A 25,084-nucleotide genomic window follows, 5' to 3' on the forward strand; every position below is an offset into this window, starting at 1 on the left:
GGGACAATATTGGGTGCCAAAGTGGATTTAAATGATTAGTCCAATAAACGGAATTACTCTTTCCACTACCAGCATAATGTATGTGCTGACATTGACCCCACACATTGACACTGACGCAGTCAAGTGACCTCTTCAGTCTAAAACTAAACTAAAATTAAAAGCAGGCCTGATTTTCAAACAATTATTCTTCAAAATGGATTAATTCCAAGTCTGTTTAAAATGTTTGCATTTCCAGTGCCACTGTCATGACAACCCCAATTTTCACAAATGATCAACTCCAATGAAATTATAAAGTCATTACTGTATAAAAGTTCCTACAATAAACGTTGTCCTTATCACACAACATAAAGTAATTACCATTTATAATATCTTGAATACTATAAAACAACACAGCTGGTAGTTGAGCCTGAGCAATATAGTAACACAGGTCAGTTAGTCTAAAGTCGTATTTCATACGCATACAAAACCTCCACAAATAAGACCAGACTAGATTTAACCAGATCCCTCGGCTGCCTTCTCATTTGACAGGCCCTCGTCAAGGGCAAAAAGTTGCAATGACAAAACAGGAAGCAGAACAGGTCTTGTACCTATCAACATGTGTGATTCATGCGTTTGGCACAAGCTGTCCTGTAACACTGATCTGGCCTTAACGCCTCTATCTGAAATCAGACCCTGATCAGTACATCAAAAAACTTTAGATCAGTGGTTTGGCAACACCGTAGTCCATCTTCCTCCTGGCTGGAACGCTGCCAGTAGTAATGAGGCAAAACATGAGCGCGTGGGTGATAAAACAGGCAAAACAGCAACATCTTTGTGTTCCAGAAAGATAGTCCATGTTTCACAGAGAGAAATAAATCGGATTAATACATCAGGACATCAGATTTATAAATAAGTCTGTTTATTTTTTCCTTTAGAGGCTAAACTACACATAGTACTATTCAGTGTAGCTAGGACTGTGTTAAATACTTTTACACATAACAATATACTGCTCTCTCAGTGCATTTTGCTTGTTCTATACCACAGCAGAGAACATCTAATATTTCTTCTTGAACTTGCCTTCATTTTTAGATAGGACACAGAAAACAGGTCAAAGATTAAATAGTACAATGTAAACATTTCTGATAAATGTAAAATAAAATAATAAAAAAAACAAGAACAATACAATATGAAAACAAAGTGGCATCACTTCCCTGTGTGATCTACAAAACTTTGATGACATACTGACTCCAGAGTTTTATGATTTTCAGGCCAACCATGATGCACTTGCTACATTTATTGTGTAATCACAATGGTGTATAACATCTTATATATTATATAACAATAAAACTTTTCATTTACTCGCCCAGCAGCCAAAGTTTCTGAGGCCCACACCCACAGCAATCTTGTCTGATAGGTATACATGTACAAGGAACAGGAAAGTCTGTGTTTTAGGTCAACCAATTGTACTAGATGTGAACGTGGCTAGATATACAGGTTTAAATAAACTTTGTGGGAGGTTAAATGTTAGAATTACTGTAACTAGCTAAACAGAATAAAAACAATGAACAATCATTGCAATCAAAATGAAAGAATAATTAGAGTGAATGTTATTTTTGGCCAATGGTAAGAAAATGGCTTCAGATAAAAATGCTTTGTCTACTTATTCGTTATCATTCGTGATAATAGAATATTACAAAAAGGAATGATTTTTTAATTCCTTAAGGGAGGTAGTACTGGGGACTGCCCTATTCACAACAGCATATTAGCAGTTAATCAAAGACTAATGCACTTTAACAGGCTTTAAAATAGCCGTTTTTATTATTACAATTTTTCGCAATGCAGAACTGTGAGGGCTGCACTTCAAAAAGCAATGACAAACACAAAGCATTTGCCATGTTTATTTCATTCATGGGCAATAAGGGGCATCCTAAACAGAAAAGTTCCATGTTATAACCTTATTTATTACTTTACAATCAATACAGTTATCTAACTTTATAGGTCTTATTCAGTTCAATAGGTCAGTAAAAATATCAGCCACCCACAAAGTCTCAGAATTCATGTTAGAGGTAGTCAAACACAAGGAAGGAGTCCCTGTTTATCCAAGCCAAGTTAGTATGTTATCGCTGCTGGCTTGTGTCCGTAAGGAAAGATCGAATCAAATAGTGTTTGCTTAAAATGCTTGAGCAAAAACAGGCGTGTGTTATGGGTGCATTTCCAGAATAGAACGCTTTTACATTGCAGATATTGTCCACACACAATAATGAACACAAATGCTACATTCAGGCCATTCCTATGTAACATGCACATTGTGAGCAGAACTGACTGCCATTTTTACAATCATAATCAGATGAATACAATAAGACAGGACACACACACGCACACACACTAGGGCTAGCATGGTTTTGATTTTAATTACCACGTAGAAATTAAATGTATGAATTACTGGATTTTTTAAATTAAATTGCATTGCATTGTTGGCATTTTTCCCACCAGTGTTTTAACAAATCCAACATTATGCGCTGGAAGTTGCTTGAAGTTTTTATTACAAATAGTCCGTATCAGCAGAGCAACGTAAACCAGCCAATTTTTTATTGCACCCATATTCATCCTAAATATTTATCTTTTCTTATTGGTTTATGAAATAGTTTAACATTTGCAGGTGTTTTTAATCTTATTGTTCTTTATGTTCTGCCTTGTGTATATATAATTGTGTATGTATGTATGTGTGTATGCAGGACATTACAGCAGAGCCATGCATGACTATCTGAAGACTACAGTAGAACACGTTTGTTAAAACAATCAAAGCAATTGCATCATATTAATTTATTCAATCATATTAGGTAACTTCTTTATCCTAAACTGGGTGAAATCAGGGAACCCACACATACACCTAGAACATCTAAATTCCTCACAAACAGTGACTGGAAACAGGGACTGACCCCTGGTTCCCAGGATCCTGATGCTGTGCAGCACTCGCACTACCAGTTGTACCACCATGCCACCAAGTGCATCAAATGCTCAAGTCAGAATACAGATTCAACTTGTCTTGTATACATCCATGCTGTCATTTATTTTATGAACAGTCCCCCAAGGGCTACCATTCACACACCCGTTGTCCCCATATTTACTGCACACAAAGGCAAACATGGCAGATTCTTGTGCAAACCCCTTCCAACTACTGTTACAGTAATAAAGAGGGAACAAAAAGATGGACACCAAGTTAGGTAAAAAATTAAATCTTTCAGTGGCTTCTCTACTCATAAGCACTACAAAAATTTTACTCATTGCAGCTTTTAAAGTCATTTTACATTGTGTTTGAAATGGCTGTGAGTTTGTAATCAGTGTTAACAAATTCCTAGTTCAGTTATAGCAAATTATATGTTACTGCAGTAATGATTCTTTGTTTGATAAAAACTAATAAAATCAAGTAAAATAAATAAAAACTGACCATTATTATAGTGTTTCAGAAACTTTGGAGTTACCATGACAGCCCTAACACACACACACACACACACACACACACACACACACACAATTTGCAGACAACATTTAAGAGCATTAGTAATCCAGGAGGCTAAACAGCATAAATTTTCAACTTCATGCCTATTTATTCACAATGGAATAGTCAGATTTCAATGGAATATCCTTCACTAACAATAAGGCTAAAACACTTGGCCTTGTCATACTTCATATTTCATGTTCAACACAACACAAATGCTCTACTGACTCACTGTCCCAATAACTTTACCCAAAAGCTCTGCAGCATGCTATTGGCACAGAAGCAGGTCACAGAAGCAGCTTTAAAGCCATACCTGACTTAAAACACAGTTTGTATAAAAAAAAACACTGAATAAAACGAGGTATCAGACCAGCTCATACCAATTAACTGCACCATAGCATCACTTAAAACACTTTCACAAAACAAGAAACTAAAAATAAAACATTATTTCTAAGACTTTACTGTCCAGAGGAACCAGTGCCTTCAAAGCAGCACTTTCACTCCAGAATTGTGCTTTCATTTTGAGAACAAAACACATACAAATATCAGTAACTGACTTATGTAACTTACCCTACTTAAAAAAAAAACTAGGGTAAAACTAAAATAACTGCTTAAAAACAGCAGAAAGGTCTTTTAGGTTTCCAGGCAGTAACTGCGGGGATAATGGTTCTCTTGTTAAATGAAGCACTGTCTATGTCCTTTACACTTCACCTTATACAAGATCTAAGTGCGTTTTCTTCTTGCTGTCATCTGACCAGTCTAGGCTAGAGCTGGAAGCCTCAGTCTTTCGACTGGTTTCACTGTCCACAAACTCTGGATAAATGGTCTTTGTGGGCCGCTGTGGAAGCAGGAAGTAATGAGTTGTGCTTGCCTTTTTACCATTTTCCATTATAGGTAAAATGCAAGGTGAGCCTTCACTGTTCTGCCTCTGTAGACTCCGTCTTACGTATTTGGGGTCTGGGGCAAAACTCTGAGTGGGTGGCATAATCCCGTTGAGGTAAATAGGTAAGGTTTTTTGACTAGGAGCTTGAGATATACTGCTGCACAAAGGTTCTCTTGGAGGTACTTTTGGAGGTCTGTCATCGTCACTACCAGTTCTTGCTGAAACCTCAGCTGACCAGCGGCGGTAATCACCAGTCTTAGCTGGCCTCGGGGGAATGGGGGCTCGGGGAGGGATTTCAGGTTTATCCTGGTCATGTGTTTCCCGCTGGTGACAGGATAGGCGAAGTAAGGCAGAGTGTTTGTTGTAGGAGCCTGCGGGGCCTGAATGTGAGCGGCGAAGCTTGCGCTGGGCACGGTCCTGCTGCTGTTGACACGCCAATCTCTGCTGCTGCTGCTGCTGTTCTTGTAGTTCCTGCTCCCTCTGCTCCTGAAGAAGGTTTTCTTGAGACTCGTGTTCCTGCTTTTTCTTTGACTGCTGCAGTTGCTTCTTCTGAGGGGGCACTGGTCCTTCAAAATAGGCATAATTGATCTGTCCACAATCCCGAAGACTCTTTCGGCTGTGCATACCATAGCGAAAGGGGGAAGGTTTTGGACAAGAATCAGAAACCAAACAACGACTATCATCTCCATTATAAAACTCAACATCGCTGTCAACAGTCTGGTCAGAAGATAGCTCTGCAGAGGAAGGGAGTGGGGGAAGAGGCTTAGCTGCCCGGCCTGGTGTCTGAGGTGGGTCTGATACAGAGAGACGATGGAAGCCAGGGGCAATCTGGTCATCTTTAACAGTGCTAGTGGCGTGAGGGTCAAGTTTGGAGGATAAAGTGAGCAGTGTGGGTCGAGACTTTTCAGGCAGTAATGGCTGGGCTGCAGGACTGTGGATGGGATGGGAATGGAGTTTCTGTTCTGTACAAAAAAAGATAGAACAGTAGGTAAGAGCAGAATGTATACCATATTGGTTCTAGTTTAAAGTACCTCTTTAGCATTTTACATCTTTTTTTACATTTTCATTTAGTACAATCTGCACTAAAATGTTTTATTACCAAAGACACTTGAAGTGCATAAGAATGAGGGTTTGGCTTACTGTTTGCTGAGAAAAATGAAGGCAGCGGTTGGCGGGATTGGACATTGCAATTCACAGAAGGTTCAAGGGTGAAGTAGAAGCTAAAAACAAAAAAAACAAAAGAACGTTTTACATTTGTGCTTGTAGACAGGGTTTATGAAGTGTTTCAGTTAACCACCCCTATTTGTCTGAGATTACTATGCAAACTTCAGAGTCACACAACACCGATCCATCTTCAAATCTCACCTCACAATAACATGTCAACAGGCCATTGTATCAGTTCTGAAGCACTCACTTGTCAAGATCATGGTCGCATTTCCAGGAGGGCTTGGCTCTGGACATGCTATGACATTGGCTGCTACGCAGGAAAAGGCTTTGTGGGGGTAAACAAATCTCCTGGGCAGACAAGCCTGCTATGGACATGCTCCAGCTGCAATCGAGTCGCATTCACGCCAGAAAACGCTCACTTAACTAGCAGTTGTTGTGCTGTACCTGAAACACAGTCAAGGGGAAAGAGCATGACTTATTTTTCATTTGTAAATAAATAGGCCACTAACAGAATTAAACTTTCATTTGGACAAAGCACAAGGTGATGCATCTTTTTCCCTTTCCTTTTTTTAAGAGTTTTTGAAAAATCATTCCAACATTTTTGTGCAGATATTCCCTTCAAAAAAGAAACCTAGCCTGATCTCTCAGCTAAATGTTTAATTATTGAAGCAGGACAATCAGTGAGAAAAGCAAAGTAGCCCTGCTGCTTTTCTTTTTCTTTTTTTCATTGTACTGCTTCCAGCCTTATCTGTCACTAATTAAAGCACTGTTGTTGCCTTGTGCAGCAGGCCCTCTACTCGAGGTCTTTCTGAAAAAAAAAAGAAGCACATTGAGCAACCACCAGCTCAGGAATGACAAGCACTCAGTCGTACTAGACTTGAAGATACTTGATGAAAGGCATCCAAATGAACACTCTTGTAGTTGACACCAAAGAAACAGACGATTTAGGAGTCTCGTTTTATCTCTTTCTGAGGGTGGAGTTTTTTCTGCACCACCAAATGTGAAATTTAGTGTTTTAAACACAATACTTCAATAAAAACAGTTTCAGTTAAAACCTAATTATTGTCTCTTGATTTGCTTCTACATTAACCTGATAAGGAGATTAGCATTTCAGAGGTATTTTCACCCTTGGCCCAAAAACTTGTGTCTGTACCCAGGATTAATTATGGGTTTGTTTGAGGTAGACGTCATCACTGCAGGCTTGTCTTTATATAGTCAAGTACCTTTCTAACTGGGCTTGTGCAATTTTTACTTTGTTTTTACATTTTAGTCATTTGGCAAAAATCTTTGCCTTAGTTAAAAGTCCCTATTGGTAGAGTCCAATACAAGCAGTTTAGAATTAATGTTTACGTGGCAGCTTGGCAATAAAGGGGATTGAACCTCAATTGATAGTCCAGTAAGTTAACCACTAAGCCATGTACATGCAACAGATACACCCCTTTATTGATCTTGTTAATGATTATTTAATTCATGCATCATTTGTTTACTTGTTACTAATGTTAATGATTTTTAAAGCTACTTGCTTTTAGTAAACCACATATGATGGCCTTATTCTGTTTAAAGGTTGAAAACACATTGAATTTTATCTGCAGGTCACCCACATGTGTACCTTAAGTAACCATTTTCAGGGCTTTCAGATAATTATGCAAAATAGTTACATTTGCTTTGCACAATAGTATTTATTTGGTTATTTTAATATCTTTATCCAGGTCGGAGTTGCCTAGAAACAATTTCAGGTAACACATTCAGATTTTGGCATGTAGAAGGAAACCAGAGAACCAAAAGGAAACCTTGTCTGCATGAGCTGTGTGGTACCAACACTACCTGCTGTTCCACTGTGCTGCATTCACACATAGTTTGTTATGTTAAAGTATCAACTTCACACTCCAAGGCAACCTATAGGGTGGCCTTATATAATACACCTTCTGTTATATAACAAACCAGGTTTCAACTCACAAGGCATCAATTGAGCGTTTAGGCAGTTCTACCTGGGTTTTTTAACAAGCCTTTTTTTATTCCTGCAAATTATCTGGACTTCTTATGCACAGTTCTCAGCAAACATGTTACACACATGCTTTTACACTGCATAAACTATTAAGCTTCTGAGAAAACACTGAACCCAAGTGATTTTAGCAGGTTTAGCAGGTGATTTTAGTGATTAAGATATACAAAGAAGTGAAAGCATGAGAAACAAAACCCCTCATTTTATCCTGCACGCTGTTAACCTTGCACACAGTCACTCCACATAGAGCAACCTGATCCATGATAATGAACCCCACGGAGTGAGTGCTTCCTCTCAGAACAGGTGCAAGGCGTACCAAGCGTGCAGTGGTCAGTAGAGACATTCACACTGGTGTATTTATGGGCAGCGGAAGCCAGTGAAAATATGTTCTTCTGTTATTATGAAACAATGATATGGTGTGATGCAACACAGACTTGGCACAAGCTAAGGACAAGGCTGGAGGTTCCATGTGGGACGCAAAGAGCAAAGATGCAGTTACGAACTGCAGTTAGCTTATAAAGAAATTCTTAAGATGAGGATTGTAGACAATTAGTTATTGTTTATTACATACATTTGTAATGCATACAGGTGGAATTTTAAAGGAAAGCACAAAACAAAGACTGATAATTCTTAATTCTGTTAAAGTCCAGGACTGACAAGTGAATTTAGTAAAGTGACTAAACTTTAAACTGTGTTAAAATGAATGAACAGTTATACTTTTCCCAGTCTCTTAAATTTAGGAGTGATTCCAAAAATGTTACAGGTAGTCACTTCAAATATCGTGTACTAGATTTAGCGCTCTGAACTAGAGTCTAAAAAATATCATAGTTAGCTACTGTATAAACATAGCAAAAATATTTTAGTAAGGTGTTGGGTCACCCCAGAATGCCAGAACAGCTCGGCTGGCACAGCCTAGCACATCTTCTACAATACACTGGAACTGTATTGGATTAATGAAACACCATTCTTTTAACAGACGTTCCTTCAGTTGGTGAAAGAGACCACTGTTGGTTTTAAATCTCCCATGTACGATTGACTGGGTTCAGTTCTGGTGGCTAGAAAGGACATAGAATACAACTTACATCCAGCTATTTGTGACCTCTTGTTCCAAGACATTGATTAGGTTAAAAATTAGTTTTGCTTTGATTTGTTTTGCAGTAACCATTTACAGTACGAGGACAAGTATGATTTGTGCTAAAACTAAGAATTAAGCGAGGCTCTTATTATCATTATATGCTTCACCATTATACTGACATATGTTCATGATTTCAGCTCTTTATTTACTGTACTGGACTGTAGTAACAATTAGCTGATACAAAAAATACAACGTTATTACCAGTTACTTAATTTTATAGTAAGACCGTGGCACAACAAATAGTGTTTATGCTGCACAGTTCCAGGGACCTAGGTTTGGTTTTTGCTTGCTGTTACTGTTTCCTTTTATGTCCCAAAAACATACCCACAGTTTGACTGGCTACTCTAAATCACCCTTAAATTGTAAGCAAATGGGTTAATATGTGGTGCTGGACAGGCACTCTGTCTATCTTTTAAACAAATACTTGCTCCAGGTTCATTTAATTATAATCAAGTTAAAGCAACCACATATATTTAATAATTCATTTTTCATTTATCTCTGTTTTTTCTTACCTAATACATTACATTGACGTTCCATTGTACGACTGTTTACTGTAACATAGTACAATGAAACCTGAGCAAATAAGTTAAATTATAATATTAGCTAGTGTGCAGTAGGGCCACCATTTTCCTGCAGAACAACTTTAACCCTTGGAATGCTGTCATTCAAGTCTTGGGTGGTTTGTGGTGGGATGTTGAAGTGTTCTTTAAGAATCTTCCAGTTCTATTAAGGATAAAGGAGATGGACATCTACAGTCTGCTTCCAGAACTTCCTACTGTGCTTTATTGGTGTTTTAATTTGGTTACATGCTTAACTTAATTGTAGTATTATCAGAAGGACTGCACCACAAAGTTACACTTGGTCCTGTTCAATTGCTTTATGCAATGGCTGTAATATGAACATGCAGAGTAATCACTAGACTTAATTATTTTTTTACAAGATGGCTACAAAACCATTATCTTCCCACCAACTGTGCTGAACAGTTGGCAGAAGAATGGTCAGTTATCATGACAGATGACTTTTCAGAACCTATTACCTTTTGTCTATTGGTTGGGTTCTTGGTTTTATCTTTCTGATACCAGGTTTTGCCTTTTTTGCATTAGCCTTTCTGAATAGTGACCCTGTCATGGATTTCAGCTTTATTAAACTCACAAGGTAAAGTCTGTGTTTAGACTGGCTCATGGCTATTGTTGTGGCTGATAATTTGATTGATAGTTTCACTGATGCTGTTAATCTATGTTTGACATATCGCTGTCATGACTTTTGGGACTGCTCGACTTTAAATAATAAATTGGTTTGTAACCTGCAGTAAATATAAGGTGACAGTTTATATAGTTTATATATAGTTATACTATATTTTATATATAGTCAAATACTAGCCAAAAACCTGTATTATTTGCATAAAAGTTGTTTTTTAATAAATGTATTGTGAGTTTTCTGAAAACCACAATAAATAGTATGATTGGTAACTATAGCTAGTAACTTCTCTGTGCCAGTATAAATAGGGCTGTGTTCTACTGTTAACCAACCATCAAGAACTAATGTAGATAGCATGACCAGAGCTAGTGTTTATAATGTACATTTGTTTGTTTGTTTCATTTGTAGCTGACAACGTTGTTATTTAACACAGCTGCTGGTTGAATAAAATCGAGAGCAAAGCTTTAAATATCACAAATGGACTCTTTTGACCATCCGTCCATAATAACTAATTAAGTAATTCATATTAATTCATCAGTTAATCATCCCTAGCCAGAAGTAATCCAAGAACAACCAAAAGCAGGTCTGCCATTAATATTAAGCTGCTAGAACACACACATCACTATCTCTAGTCAAGTGAACTTTGTATCACCATGAGCTTAAAGGATGCTGTGCAAAAAAAAAACTGCTTCAGAAATGGTACCTTAGAGCCCAGCTGAAGTTTACTGCTAATCACATGGCCCAAAACAAACCAGGAGCAGGCAGGGACCCACTGATGGGGGCCTATCAAGCCCATGGCAATGTAAAGCTTGGTTGACTGTGAACAACGTCATTTGTTTCAGCAGCTTCTTATTCATGATAGTTTTTGGCTGAACTATCCGAACAAATTTGAGCAGTGAACTAGTCCTTTGTTTATGGACACTGGTTGTAGTTATTTATGATTACTAAAGAAAAGATTATAAGGCCAAGTTAAACTCAAACTCAAAAGAAGCTTTATTGGCATGAAAAATAAGGACATTCGTATTGCCAAAGCAAGTTAGAGAGAAATAATAAAAATAACAATAAAAAAGTACAAATATATACAAAACAGTTACATGTGCAAAAAATATAAAATAGAATAAAATATTAATAAAAACAGTGCAAAATAATAACAATAAAAATGATAATATTTACAGTAATGTGGTAACACACACACACACACACACACACACACACACTTTCTCTCTTTACAACTCGCGGTTTCCGAGCAACCAGACCCGCTCTACTCGCGCGGCAGGGCGGCAGCAGCGTGCCCGCGTGAAAGCTTCCGCAACGGCCTGGTGACTCATCTGCGGGTGCGCGCGCCTGTCATTGCAACCAGACCGGGTCCTAATTAACTGTGTAACCCGTATGTAGTGCACTATAGTGCGTTCATGGGCCATACGCTTTAATATTGAGTAGGACACCTATGTAGTGGTGAAGAAGGTATTTGGAATTTGCTTGCTGTTAAAGGCACGATGATCGTGAAGTGGGTGCGTTTCTACAGCTTGAAATAGTTTGAAATGGCACAATGCTTATAGTAAAATATTGTTATTTATTAATAATTTTGATTTGTATAAATGTATTAATAAATATATAAATTGAATTAATCACGTTTAAGTGCCCTGAATAAGAATAAACACGCTATAATAATGTATACATACTTGGTTGGCAAGTGTAGTTCTCATTATTCATATTGTATAAGCATTATATAAGGATTTAAAAGTTAAAAGACGTGTAATGCAACAGACGTATGTGAATTTGCAGATGAAATGTAACCTTATAACCCTACAAATCTAGTTTTTAAACTGAAATGTGTAGGCATACACATATACTAGGTAATATTTAAAATGTACATTCATTTAAAGTATAGACAATGTATTGCTTGGACAAAAGTGATATGAATCTCATCTTGCAATCTAGTCATTAAATCGAAACGAAAATAATAACATACTAATCTTTTAGGAGAATAAGCTAAACAAATGTAATGCAGCAGGTTTATGTTAGTTTATACAAAACGAAAACTTGTGGCCTCCACACAGTGCAAACTTATGTTCTAATATTTATATAAAATTTAAAGTTATAAAAATGTGTAGACATTCAAGTAAAATAATTATAGAATTTAAAATGCAGACTTGAATAAAGTGCATGAAATTTATGTTTTGACCAAAAACGTCATGCTTTTGACAAATATGGGTCCTCAAAACATGCCTTATCATACAATCTGATAAAGCCCTTGCTGTCGTCACCAGCATACCATAGAATTAAATTTAGCAAAATAACACAAGATAACATAAGAGATGTGATCAAACTCACCTATAGGCTGCACTCCTCTCCCTATTCCCAAATCACGTCCACACATGTAAATGCATGTTGCTGGTAAATATCCCGTGGTGTGAATCAGTGAGCTTGAGTTAGTTGTGGTACATGAGTGATATAGTGAATGGATTCAGTATTCAGTAGCTTGTCTTACACAGGACTCAGTACAAGGCTTCCTCTGTGCACTGCTCTTTATCTCTCAGTACTGAAGCCACTTCAGCTCCACCCACAGCTGCCTCTTAAAGAGAAAGTGCACACCACACAGCGAGCATTTACATAGTTTAAAGCATTATAGTTATTGAGTTACTCCCTGACTAGGGTCGCAGTGTGTCCAGCGCCATTTGGATTTACAGTGACATTTGAAGACACGGAGTGAGAAGGGCCTTCCCCAAACTATTTTCACTCTTTTCACAAAATTGAAAGCAAATCATTCATTTGATATAATTGATTTTATACACCTGTAAGCAATCAGTGTTGCCGAAACACCTACATTTAATAATTGTGAAGGGTGTCCGTAAACTTTTGCCACATAATGCAGATTATTTTTGTTTTTGCAGTAACCTATAGAGTCTACCTTTGTCTTTTACAGCTGACTTTGTTGTTTGTTGTTCTGGGGGTATCAGTTATTTGGGACATGTTAGGTGTCCATTCTTATAATGGACATTCTTAAAATGTTGCCTTTTGTTTTCCCTTGACATGTCCAGAGAGAGGTGTCTCTTTTTGTGAGTAATTAGCTTAAAAACAAGCATTTATATTTATATATATATATACAGGTATAGGTAAAGGCTATATTCACTGTATTCACTATATTCACAAAGTATTCTGATTCTGATTCTGTACTGTTATGTTTACTGAAGCTGGGCTATTAATATTTTGCTGTTTTAAAGTGGAACTAATTCTGTCTCTCTTTATGGGTTTGTGCTTTGCCACTAAAGGTAATCTTCTATGTCCCATGAGGTTTTTCAAATAAAAAGAAATTTTTGTTAAAACTGAGTGGTTCATAGCGTGAGGAAAAGCTGTAGGGACAATGGGAGTGGGAAGCAGACATGTAGATGGCTCCAGGACTGATAAGTGAGTTTACCCAGCAAACATACACAGGCGCACTATCAGTACTCTGTTTGTTATATAAAACCCACAGCATCTGCTTACGTTTTCGTCAGATCTGCGTACGTGATGTGACCCTAACAGGGCGTTTGTAAGAGAGGCTCAGATGTTGCATAAAACATGTTTGCAGCTTGGAGTTTGATCAAATCTTCTCGGAACATATAAAAAGATTGTAGAGAGATAAAAAGCAAGTCCAAACAGCAGTATATACATGAACACAAATTTCAAAATTTTGACTTATGTTGGAGACAATATCATGGCCCAAATCCATAGTTTTTATTAATAAAATTATTAAATAAATACAACAATTTTCATCCCAAGTCTGACCAGATATTATGGTGCAGTTTGGAACAAGAAAGAATCTCAAAATGATTGAAATTCACTTTAACATTCTAACAGGGAGGGAAACAAATAAAAGTATGAGACATACATTTAGCTGGCATTCATTTATTTATTTTTACTAACCACTTCATCCTGGTGAAAGGAATGGCATGAATGATATGAAGCAAGGCAGGAAAACAGCCTGGACAGGGTGCCAATCAATCACAGGGCATCACACACATAATTTACTGGAGAGTAGCCAGTCCTCATTCGGCTTACTTTTGGAAGGTGGGAGGAAACTGGAGGGCCTGAAGGATCAAGCTCAGTTCCCCAGGACCATATTGCTATATAGCACAGACAGCAGTGCAGCTGGTAATGTTGGGAATAATGTAATGAAGTGGAAATGAAAAGGTTATGGTCCTCTGCTGTCATCATTCATGTCATCACTATTCCATCATTACACCCAGTGTCTGTGTGGGTTTCCTCTGGGAGCTTTGGTTTCCTCCCACAGACCAAAGACATGCAAGTGAGGTGAATTGGAGATAGAAAATTGGCCGTGACGTTGTTTGATAATTAGGATTTTAACGTCATGTTTTAGACAGGACAGGTAGTTACAAATTACACATGATTCATCAGTTCAAGTTCAATGTCAAACAGTTGTCATTATTACAAAAAAAGAGATTTAACTAAATGCATTTGCATGACGCGATGGAAAGATTAAGTATGATCTTCTCAAGGACTGACATTTTCTCTCCATGTCCATGTGAGTTTCCTCCCACCTCTGCTTGAAGGTACAACATTTAACAATCAAGCCAAAATTCTAATGAAAATATTCTACCAAAAGAATAATTTTTCACATTCTTGACATTAATGCTTACAAAATCATTAGCTTTTCCTAAAAACAATCTGAACTTCCTGTAACCAGGCTGTACGAGAGTTAACAAGTTACAGAGTCCCACAAAATCAAATGAACCAGAGACATGAGGGGAGCGCTGAACAAGCACGCAGCCACAATGGCCCACATAAAAGCCATAAGACAAAAAGCTAAAGCAAACATAGGCTATGAAAGGAATGACTATAGTACATTTTGTTCTCTCTGTGTTACAAATGTGAATGCTCTGCCTTGTCCTAAAATCTGACAGGACTATGGATTGTAAGATATTTGGCTGCAGATAGGTTAGACTTCTAAATAACTTTTATCATTTTCAGCAGATTTTTAGCCTTACATTAGGCCAGCAGTGTCCAGGACAATAAAGGCGTGTGGATTTCTGGCTGTTAGCTGTAAGAAGTATATGTGTGTATTTAATTGTTTACTTAAAATATAGGGCATTTATGGGGCAAGTTTTGTAGAGAATGAATGCACGTGCGTGCATAAGGTCCAGCATGAGCATGTGTGTTTTTGTACATATTTTCGCGTGCACTTCACATGCCATGTTTGCAGAAGGATGATAAGGTCCATAAACATAAGGGACAAAATAAAAATCAATATGCAATAAACACTCGGTCACAGTTTGTGTTCTTTAATTCTACGTTACACATTGAACGAAAATACGAGCGGGCTGATGCAAGCACAGATTGGCTTGTGTTGAAAGAAGCCCAGTCATGAACTTTTCTCTTGTGTTAAATCCCTCCCTTTTTCTCTCAGGGCTCCTGCCTCATACACTCTCCACGACTGATGTGATGTCAGCGCACACACACACACACACACACACACACACACACACTAAAGGAAGTGCCTTATAAAGTCAGACAGGCAGCTTATACAAAATTAAGAGGGAAGCATGAAGGCACCAGACCTGAGGAAATCCTTGCTAGGAACAATTAAACAGTACACCAGAGTAAAACCTTCCATTTAGCACTGATGGTCAACCAATATAATGGACTGATGTATTATTTTTGTTTATTATTTGTTTATTATATATTTTTATTCGCATTGCAGAGACGTTGATGACAAGACCCTTCAAGACAACTTAAAACTAAAATTTGGACTTCCACAACATTAAACAATTTTGAGTAAACCAACATTGTGCAGGAGTACCAGAAATCGGGTGTGTGTTGCTAGGAGCTGAGAGCTGATTGACCAACCAGCAACACCATTAGTGTCTGTCCAATAAGTCATGCAATGCTGGCCAATTCCAGTCGCCTGTGAGATCAAGTGATAAGAAGTGGCCAGCAAGTTCCATAATCAGAGCATGTTGACCTGTTGGCTGTGAATCTCATTGCTAATACATGATCTCTGGTGCAAGTACAGTATTTACATCTATGCCATAAATGTACAATGAAAGCAAATAGAGGCTAAGGGCCTTGCTAAGGGGCCCAACAGTGGCAACCTGGCAGTGGTGGGACCTTTCAAAACCAGCAACCTTCACTAGTTCAGCACCTTAACCACTTGGCTACCAATTTCATTAGCACTCCAGCTCAAAGGCAAGCTCCGGTTAAAGCAGATATAACATATAACATCCATATCTAGTACTTACTAATCATGTAAGTAACTTTGAAATGTAGAATAAAGTTAAATAAAATAAAAAAAATGTGTGCAATTTATTTTTTGTTTGTTTGGACATTTTGCAACTTTTAGCGATATGTATAATTGACAGTGGAGTATAATGTGTGTCTTTTAAGTTTTAAAATCTTCTTATTTCAGTTATCTGCCTTACTGCTCTCTATAAAATGTTTGACCTTTACTACTAGTTGTTTGTGTTTGTGGCTCATGTCACCCAAGCAATTATGTTTTTTTAATTGTGGTTTTACTAATAAGCATGAAAAGTATCAGATATTGTAAATAATCACAACACAATTACAACTGAGATACACTTGGTTTCAAAAAGAAAAAAAAAAGTTTCAACCAATCTTTTACTAAATGTAAACACACACACTGCAGCACATAATTGAGTTGACCCTTCCACTATTTAAGAGTGTGACTGTTTCTTAGAGTCTCAACCCGAGATGAATTCCTGTACATGAGGTGCGCTTGAAAAAAAATGCTTCACAATAAGTGCGACACCTTGGCATAACATGGCAAGTCTCCAGGAGAGAGGGTGTGTCCATGCTGAGGAAATAGTGTGAATTACCACTTGCAAAGGTCACCAGGTTGCACACCTCCACCTGCTGATGTAATCTCACTCGAGCCAGTCCTAACAGTGGGTACAAAGTTCTAAAATTGAAATAACACCATTCAGATTCAGTTATTTCCTGGTCCAAAGAGGCTGAAAACGTTGTTAACTATCAGTCAAGGAAGAGGAAGTTTCAATTTACAATGAGATGAAATAAAAAGATGAAATATCCAAATGGGTGACAAATTCAGAAAGCATAATGCTTTTAGATGCTGTTAGACATCTCTGTTCCACTTGTTCACTTAGAAGGAAGGTCCATTGTGAATCATTATTCACTGTATTGGAGAAAAATGTCATCTTATTTTTTTATTATATACTGCATACAGATAACAACGTTATGCCTAGAAAAAAAGTTTTAAAATGTTTGGAGCCATTTGTGGCTGAGTAAAAGAGGACAACATGTGTCCCATGTTCGCATTGTGGCACTAACAAAACTTTGTGTCTTTTTTGTCTTTGGTCGCAAGAGCACTGAATCATCTGTCGGAGACATGCCACATTGTGTAATCCAAGACCACAAGTTCTTACTTCATCTAAAGAAAATCTTTTCTGTTGAGTGATCAGTGACAGCAAAATCAGGCCAATTATTACTATTGTTTTTTTGTTTTTTTTTATAGCGATACATTTTATGGGGAAAGCATCTTATAATGCAATATATTTCTTGCTATGCAGTATGCTTTGTGCTGAATTGTACCTAGATACAATTTCTGGCTCTGAGAACAATAATTAGTCATTTTTAGCTGGACTATCACATATTTAGGTACCGGTAGTGCTAATATTAAAAATAAAACTGGTAGTGCTAAATACATTTGCAAATAATATCAGCATTTTAACATGAATTTTCTGAATTATTTTATACTACATTTGAGTTTTTAAAAGAATCTGGAGAACATTTTAAACAGTGCTGAGAATTTTATTATTTCAATTTAACCTCATGGAAATGTCATGAAAACGTAATAATTCTACATTCTATGTAGATCTTAACAGCATTAAAAGGCTTGTATGAATTTGAATCAGTATCTATTCTTGGTATGCATAGACTGCATCCTCAAGTATGATTACATTCGTCTCTCCAGCGGTTTAGTCTGGTGTTCTGCATGTGGCCAGTACTAACAGCTGTGGTAAGAATGATGACGAATCAGTTCAATAAACCAGGCGGCTCATATTCCTGTGTTTAGTCAATACTGCGGGGGAATGAAAATGTCTCAGAATCAGCCAGATGGTTTAAAGCGCCACACAGACACACACACAGTCAAACATGTCCACACACATTTTGTTTCTCTGTCTCAGCCAAACAGACATGAGACAAATTAAAAAACCACAGCCTGTCATCTCTCACTGAAATGTAAATATTACCATATTACAACATTGGAAATCATTAAACAAACTTACTCAGCTTCTTGTTATTATTAATCATTTCCTCATTTGCTATAACCGGGTTGATTTCCTGGAAATTATTGGAAATTCAATGCTACCTGTATGTGGATTAGTCAGCAGAGACTGAGTGGGGGGATGAAGAGTACGGGAGGCATCAGTGCTCCTTCAAGTGTTAACATGAAGGAAAGGGAATTCATAACTGACCTGTGATAGCTTAAACCCAGAACAATGAGAGTGGGTTATACTCAGCACTTTGTCTGCACAATTTATAACAATTGATCTTCAGACTATACTAAATTTATCATGACCCTGATAAGCATGATAATATGTAATACAAATTATTCAATAACAAATTTCAGTATATTCGCACTGAAGAGGCAAACGTCTGAAATATGCTAGCCTTTTACTCTGAAGACCCAGGTTTGAGTCTTGGCAGTGCCACCAGCCTGGTTGACTGCTGTACAGACACACTAAAGGAAAGGAAATGCCAGATTTACATTTTCGACATTCAACAGACGATATCCAGAGAGATATCCTTCTTTTCTCTACCATAAACTCATATGTTCAAAAAACAGCCTTAAGGGTTCGAGTTCCATCTAAGGGAATGCAGGGAGTGTGATGACTAATTTTGTAATTTAGTTTTGTTGTTAATTAATGTCACACAAGACAAGTTAACCAATTAATATTCATATTTCTATAAAACGTATTAGTAAATAATAAATATATTGAAAAGTTTTTAAAAAAAGGAAAACTTCTGAGTTTATGAGTTTACAGCAAATAAACTGAAGTAAATAAAAGTAATCTGAAAACAGATACTAGCCATTTATTGCCTGCATGTAGTTGGTACTGAAACAGTTAATGTCAAGCATCCTTGCATGCCTTAGATTACTATCCCAGGTTTTTTGTTGTTTTCAAGCATAGCTTTCTAAATGCAAGGTCAATGTTTTCTCAATGTGGCAATCAATTTGTCAAAACTGTGAACTGATAGCTGGGGGACTAGCTTCTCTCCTGGTTTCCTGTTGCAGGAATTGCTCAGGGACTGACTACCGAAGCGTTCAGACTCAGACTCCCTATATATTTAGCTAATAAACATTTCAGCTGCTTCCAACCAGAACTGATTTGTGTAGCAGTGGCAGCATACTTATCCGAGCTAACTTCAACTATAAGCACTTTTTTTTAAATGAGTTTTGAATAAATTGGAGCTTGATCACTGAACTGTGCTGTTTTTCTAGCATTAGGTTCCTATGCCTTTAGGTATTTTAATAAACTGCTGTTCTTGTACTGCACTTCCATTTAATGGACCATACATTAACCAAAGAGGTTACAACCTGTAGACTTGAATCACTGCAGGACAGTTTAATTAATTCTTAACATCGCTCTCCACACTGTAGGACTTAATGCTCCCCAGCAACAGGCATGCCAAATTTAGTTTTTCCGTCGTTTAAGTGTAGAGTCCATGTGGACGCATTTATCCAAGATTAAACGACATGCTACTAAGTACTTTATATAAGTGGGTGTGAATGCATGGTCTTGATCTGAACCTTATCCTGAGGATATGCTGACCGGAAAGCCAGGGTTGAATGCATCACCAAAAAACTGACAACCACAGTGGCTTTTGTCAACACACTGTTTTAAAAGAGACTCTAGACAAAAGCTATTAAGCATTGTGAAGTAAACATCATGGTTTGGGGCTGCTTTCCTGCCCCAGGACCTGACAAGCTGGCAGTCAATAAGGGAACAATTAATTTAAAATTCTATTGAGATATGTTACATATTTAATATTTTGCTGGTACATTGACCACATCATTAAGAATGTGTTTCCTCTGCTCCAGATTCTATTGGTATTGTCACAAGCTTTATAAATTGGATTTCAAAGGCTAAACTGTTACACTCTATCTTAGGTTTGGAGTGGTGTAAAGCACAAACAGCTGTTGTACTGAAGTTAAACAGTAAAGGTTAAAACTAAGGACAGACAATTTTTCTTTGCTATTCATTTGCTGTTTCCTTTGCAGGGCTTCATATTTGTAACAGGTAACTACTGGTTGTAAATGTTTTAGCTTAAACAAGCTTCAGATGAGTATAGATCAAGTTCAGCTAAGTGTATGAGCATGAGCTTTAATGGAAAGGATAAGACTCTTTAGTACTTAAGTAAACTTGCTCTATAGACAAAATGTTTTTAAAACATATATATGACTTTACATACATCAAAAGTGAAACAAACACATATCCAAACTGGATATAAAACTAACACAGACTGTGTTTTGTTCTCTAAATTAGAAATGAAAAGCTTTAGCTGCAATTCTCTGCATTGTAATGTTATGTAACACTGTCCTTAATTGGAGCTGTTATAAAACCTGCCCTACAACACAACTAGGCACATTCAGTACTTTGTGAATGAATGCTAAGCAACACAGACCTCATAAAATCTCAGCTTTTATGATCATTGGTCCTGCAGTGAGTTAAACTTGTTTATAAATAAAAGCATGCGTAAATTAGCTATCAGATTCTGGTGTTGTGGCACTGCACATTCTTTAACCATAATACAGCATTAACAGACATGTAGGTGTGAACAAGAGACATCTGTTTTTTCACTGAAGGTAAACTGAAGGTGATTCTCAGTGGACAAGAGTTTTTAAAAAAAATGATGCGAGTTAAGGGACTCATAAATATAACCGACACAAAGTTTATTTAAGCTAGCCTTATGGGCCTCCCTAAAGCCGAGGATGTATTAAACATCCAAGCGCCCAGTAGTCTCCAGGAGGATGTACAGTCAGGGGAGGGCGCGCCCAGATTTCGAGTCTTTAATGTAAACACACGCTGTGGTTGGTTGAAGGTGTGGGCATGTGGGAGGTTTAAGTGCACTGTGGATAGAGCTCACTAACCCTGAGATTAAAGCTTAAAAGGCAAACAGAAATGGAGAAGGAAAAGGTAAAAACTTGTCATTCTGCAAAGGTGTAGCCATGAGCCATCTTTTTGCGCGCTTGATCATATTAATGTTTGTAAAATACCCCAATGGTAAATACCTCTGTGGTTCCTGAAGCAGAAATCATTACCACATCATCACTGAACCAATTCCTTGCTTGACTGTGGGGGGAGTATTTTTCTGGTCATAACCCTCACCTTTTTGGTGCCAGATAAACTGCTGATCAATTTGGCCAAAAAGTTCCATTTTTTTATTCAGAGAAAGCAGTTGCAGCATAAAAAACATTAAAGCCTTAATGAGCTGAAAGCTTTTGCACAAGAAAAATGGGAGAGGTGTCAAAAAGCATGTTAGCAAGTTCCACCACTAAGGCTGGTGAAGAATACTACACCAGGTCTATTGATCAGGAGGCTCATTGTTTGCATTTACATTTACATTTTCAGCATTTAGCAGACGCTTTTTTCCAAAGCGACTTACACAATGAGCGGAACATGATGAGCAATTGAGGGTTAAGGGCCTTGCTCAGGGACCCAACAGTGGCAACTTGGTGGTGGTGGGGCTTGAACCGGCAACCTTCTGTTTACTAGTCCAGTACCTTAACCACTGAGCTATCACTGACCCCCTGTTTGGATTGTGTTATAATCTGTCTCTGTTATAAGTCACATGTATCATGTACAGTATGTTCTATGTAAAATTACTCTATTACTTTTCTCATGATAGGTTTTGCTTACATTAGATACATTAGACACTGCTTACATTCTGTATGAACTTTTTCCCAATGATGACTTGCTAATAAATATTCTACTACCATTATGCTCATGTCATCCAGCTACTAAAAATTATTACCTAATGATATTTACATTTAAAAATACTGCTACAGAATTAAGGCTGATTTAGAAAGAGAAACATGTTCTGCTCCAACACTTGTCATTCAAAATCTGAATCATCTGATTCCGCCAAGAGTCAAAATTCAGAACAGGCTGTTTGTGGATCCACAAGGTATACTAAAATCATTCCTTTTCATTCAGGTTCTCTTGCTGATAAGGCCACTGATGTTTAAAATAAGTGACCAATCACTTTTTAACTACTGCTTAAGTAAGTAAAAAAAAAAAGCATTCTGCACTTAAGTTATGCTTTAAAATGCTTTTAATTAGCATACCAGCTATTTTATATTCTCACAGAGTCCACAATTATTTGCTCTAAAGACCTATCTGCATTTTAAAATGTGAAAAAGTATCCAGCTGAACTAATGTTGTGATAATATGAAGGAACCACACATTTCTAACAAAGTCTTTTACACAAAAGAGCCTTTTGTAATCTGACAATTGACTGTATTGATTGATGTTGCTGACAGCTGTAATCTGCATTTCCTTCTTGGCACGATGATTCATGTGGCACATCGTGTTTGTTTTCTCGTTGTCTCTATAGTGATGTCCCCAGAAGAATTGTACATTTCAAAGTTAATTTTGTCTTCATCAAAGTGTATATTGAGATAAAATAGATTCAGTTCAATGGCCTCATCTGCATTATTCCATTTCAATGTATGTCTCTGCAGTATGTTTATTACAATTCCTGAAAAATGATCAAAACATTTCATTTCAAATTGCTTGTAAAATAATATTTCTAAGCAATTTTTGTGAAATAAGATCCACTTCAGGTTAATCCAAACCAACAGATATGCTGTCATTAGGTGAGGAAGTAATTAAACAGTTGAGAGAGATTTTCCTTACACACTGACAAAATGTATTTTACATTATTTAACTTTAGGTTTATACTATGTTTTGCTTAAACCTCCTATTATAGCTTTAATTAAAAAATTTTATTACAAAACAATACTTTACTGGATCCTTTCTTTTCTAAATTTTTAAAACATTAAGTGCAACTTAGCTTCTTTCTAATAGTAAAAACAATGCATACCCCATCATTACATTTTGCAAACCTTTCCTCCAAAATACCCAGCAGACCACTCACTGATTCCAGCATGCAGTTATGCCTTAAAGTCAGTGATAAATGGGGTGCAGTGGGTGCAGCTGTACACCCACAAAGTTCATCTGGAAAAATTATCAATGTATGTAGGGACCAGATAGGTGGACCTAATATAGTACTCACTGAGTGTATATACAGAATTCTCTGTATTAGAGTTAGTCATTATTTGGAGAGAATATGAGCTGGTTTGATATATTCAATCTTCAAACTTATTGTATTGCCAACATGTACTATGATGAAGTCATCTAATAGTGAACAGGAAATCTCCAAAACAGAACTGTAAAATGACTATAAGGGTGTTCTTCTCTATTCCAGCTATTTAATTAAATGGCTAGTCTAAATCCCAGCAAGAGACAAAGTGTGTGGGATGACATTAAACAGTCATAAAAAAGGCTCCCGACTGCTCTGTCTAGACGTTATGAAGCTGTTAAATAAAGATGATTCTAAAAGAAGAACACAAAAGCAGTAATTATGTTGTCCCAGGTCCTGTGTAATTACTTTCCCATTTTCTCTGATACTTTTTTTCTTGTGTCTGCAATTAGAAATAGAAGTGAAACATTTTTTTCACCCCACATATTAAAACACCTCTTATGTGTATTTTCCATAGTAAAATGAGAAGAAGACTTTTAATTTTTTCCCTAGCCTGAGGCATTCAGTTTCAGGTTTTAGTCATCTCAGTCTTCATGTACCTTCTTGCATCTTTCTTTAGAAGTTGGTACGGGTAAGTATTTTAACCATAAGCATTTTCAGCAGCTAGAGATCTTCATCTACACAAACAAACACTGGCAGAAGAAAGCAGTTGTAATGAGAAGTTTAGTGCCTGACTCTAGCAGAGCAGACATTTGCCAATTTACAACCTAGTTGAAATGTGCTTCACTATACCATAGTGGCTAAATGTAAAGCTCTAATGTTTTTATTATAGAGTGGAAAAAAGTGGCCTCGCAGACCAAGCGTAGAGTAGAGTTTGTGAATGTTACTTACCCCAACAATCACAAACTTTTATTACAAGAAACATCAGCACTTGATAAAAGGAGTATACAGTAGATGACAGTTTGGGATTCTTTTTCATTATTGGGCTAGACGTCTGAGATTTAGTGAAATACTGCTATTAAGAAATAATATTCTGACCTCAGCCCTATTCAACACTTTTGGGGTAAACTGGAACATCTATTGCAAGCAGATATTATCCTTCATCATACTTGTTATTTAGTGAAAGGCTTATTTCCACAATAATGAACAGTGGAATTGTAACAGCAGGGGGGTGAAGCAACAGCATATTAATGCTCCTGATTTTGGATCATTTCAAGTGACTGGAATGTGAACTTGCAGTCATGCAGCAGAATAGTCGGCAAAGTTATTGTCCTTTCTGCATTTTCAGAGGAGCTCAGTGGGAAGGGCTAACAGCTCTAATCCCCTTTCACACATTCTGCTGTTGGCTGAGCGGACACATACCAATCTCTGGCCAGATAAGATTGGGACCCACTGAGAGCAGCCCAAGCACTAAGCTTCCCCCGTCAGTGTGAACTGCTCCATAGAGGGCTATCTGCAGCTGGCCATATCGGTACAGGAAGCACCCAGCCTGGGCTAAGAGAACGCTCTGCTTCCTATCCATCAGCAAACAAAATTCTGATGAACTGGGAAGCTGGGGAAGTCAGCAAGTGAGTGGGAATGTAGAAAAGTAAAAAATAAAAAAAAGATTTTTATAGGATGTCCTGGCAATTTCATTATTCCCACCAATTTACCAACCTCGTAACTACGTACATATTCCCTGCTACATCGTTCTTTGGTTGAATGCCAAATTGTACTTTATATGTTCTTTATAAAATTATGTGATGATTTATTCATTATTTTGTAAAATGCAGACAAAATGAGTTTATGATTTGTTGTTTCTCTTAGACTTATTCAAACAGTATTTTATATTTTTAAACAAATTTTAATTTTATTTCTCAGGTTAGGACAAAGGTATATTTACCACTGCTATCCCTTTTCCTATTAATTGCACTTTTAATGTAATTACACTTTTAGTTTCAGTTTGAAAACTGAGGACACTAATTGTTACAGCTTGGT

At 37.1% G+C, this 25,084-nt stretch overlaps 1 protein-coding gene across 2 annotated transcripts; it reads right to left on the reverse strand.

Annotated features, from left to right (window-relative positions):
- Positions 1–881: 881 nt before the first annotated feature.
- On the reverse strand, positions 882–12,352 carry errfi1a (ERBB receptor feedback inhibitor 1a). 2 transcript variants are annotated; one of them, XM_062986399.1, is made up of 4 exons: positions 12,197–12,352; positions 5,776–5,972; positions 5,502–5,581; positions 882–5,323 (listed from the first exon to the last, which is right to left on the reverse strand). In XM_062986399.1, the coding sequence occupies exons 2-4, from the start codon at positions 5,925–5,927 to the stop codon at positions 4,191–4,193; spliced, it is 1,365 nt and encodes a 454-aa protein (XP_062842469.1). In that variant the 5' UTR covers positions 5,928–5,972; positions 12,197–12,352; the 3' UTR covers positions 882–4,190. The 2 variants fall into 2 exon arrangements, with proteins under 2 accessions (XP_062842469.1, XP_062842470.1); XM_062986400.1 differs by lacking the exon at positions 12,197–12,352 and having other exon boundaries at positions 5,776–6,399.
- Between the last annotated feature and the right edge of the window lie 12,732 nt (positions 12,353–25,084).

Source organism: Trichomycterus rosablanca, chromosome 24 (assembly GCF_030014385.1).
Source record: "Trichomycterus rosablanca isolate fTriRos1 chromosome 24, fTriRos1.hap1, whole genome shotgun sequence".
Taxonomy (NCBI): domain Eukaryota; kingdom Metazoa; phylum Chordata; class Actinopteri; order Siluriformes; family Trichomycteridae; genus Trichomycterus; species Trichomycterus rosablanca.

Coding starts and splice junctions, on each gene's coding strand:
- errfi1a (XM_062986399.1), bottom strand. CDS start 5,927: ATGCGACTCGATTGCAGCTGGAGCATGTCCATAGCAGGCTTGTCTGCC. Junction 5,582..5,775: donor TGCGACCATGATCTTGACAA/GTGAGTGCTTCA, acceptor TTTTGTTTTTAG/CTTCTACTTCACCCTTGAAC. Junction 5,324..5,501: donor TTCATTTTTCTCAGCAAACA/GTAAGCCAAACC, acceptor TTTTTTGTACAG/AACAGAAACTCCATTCCCAT.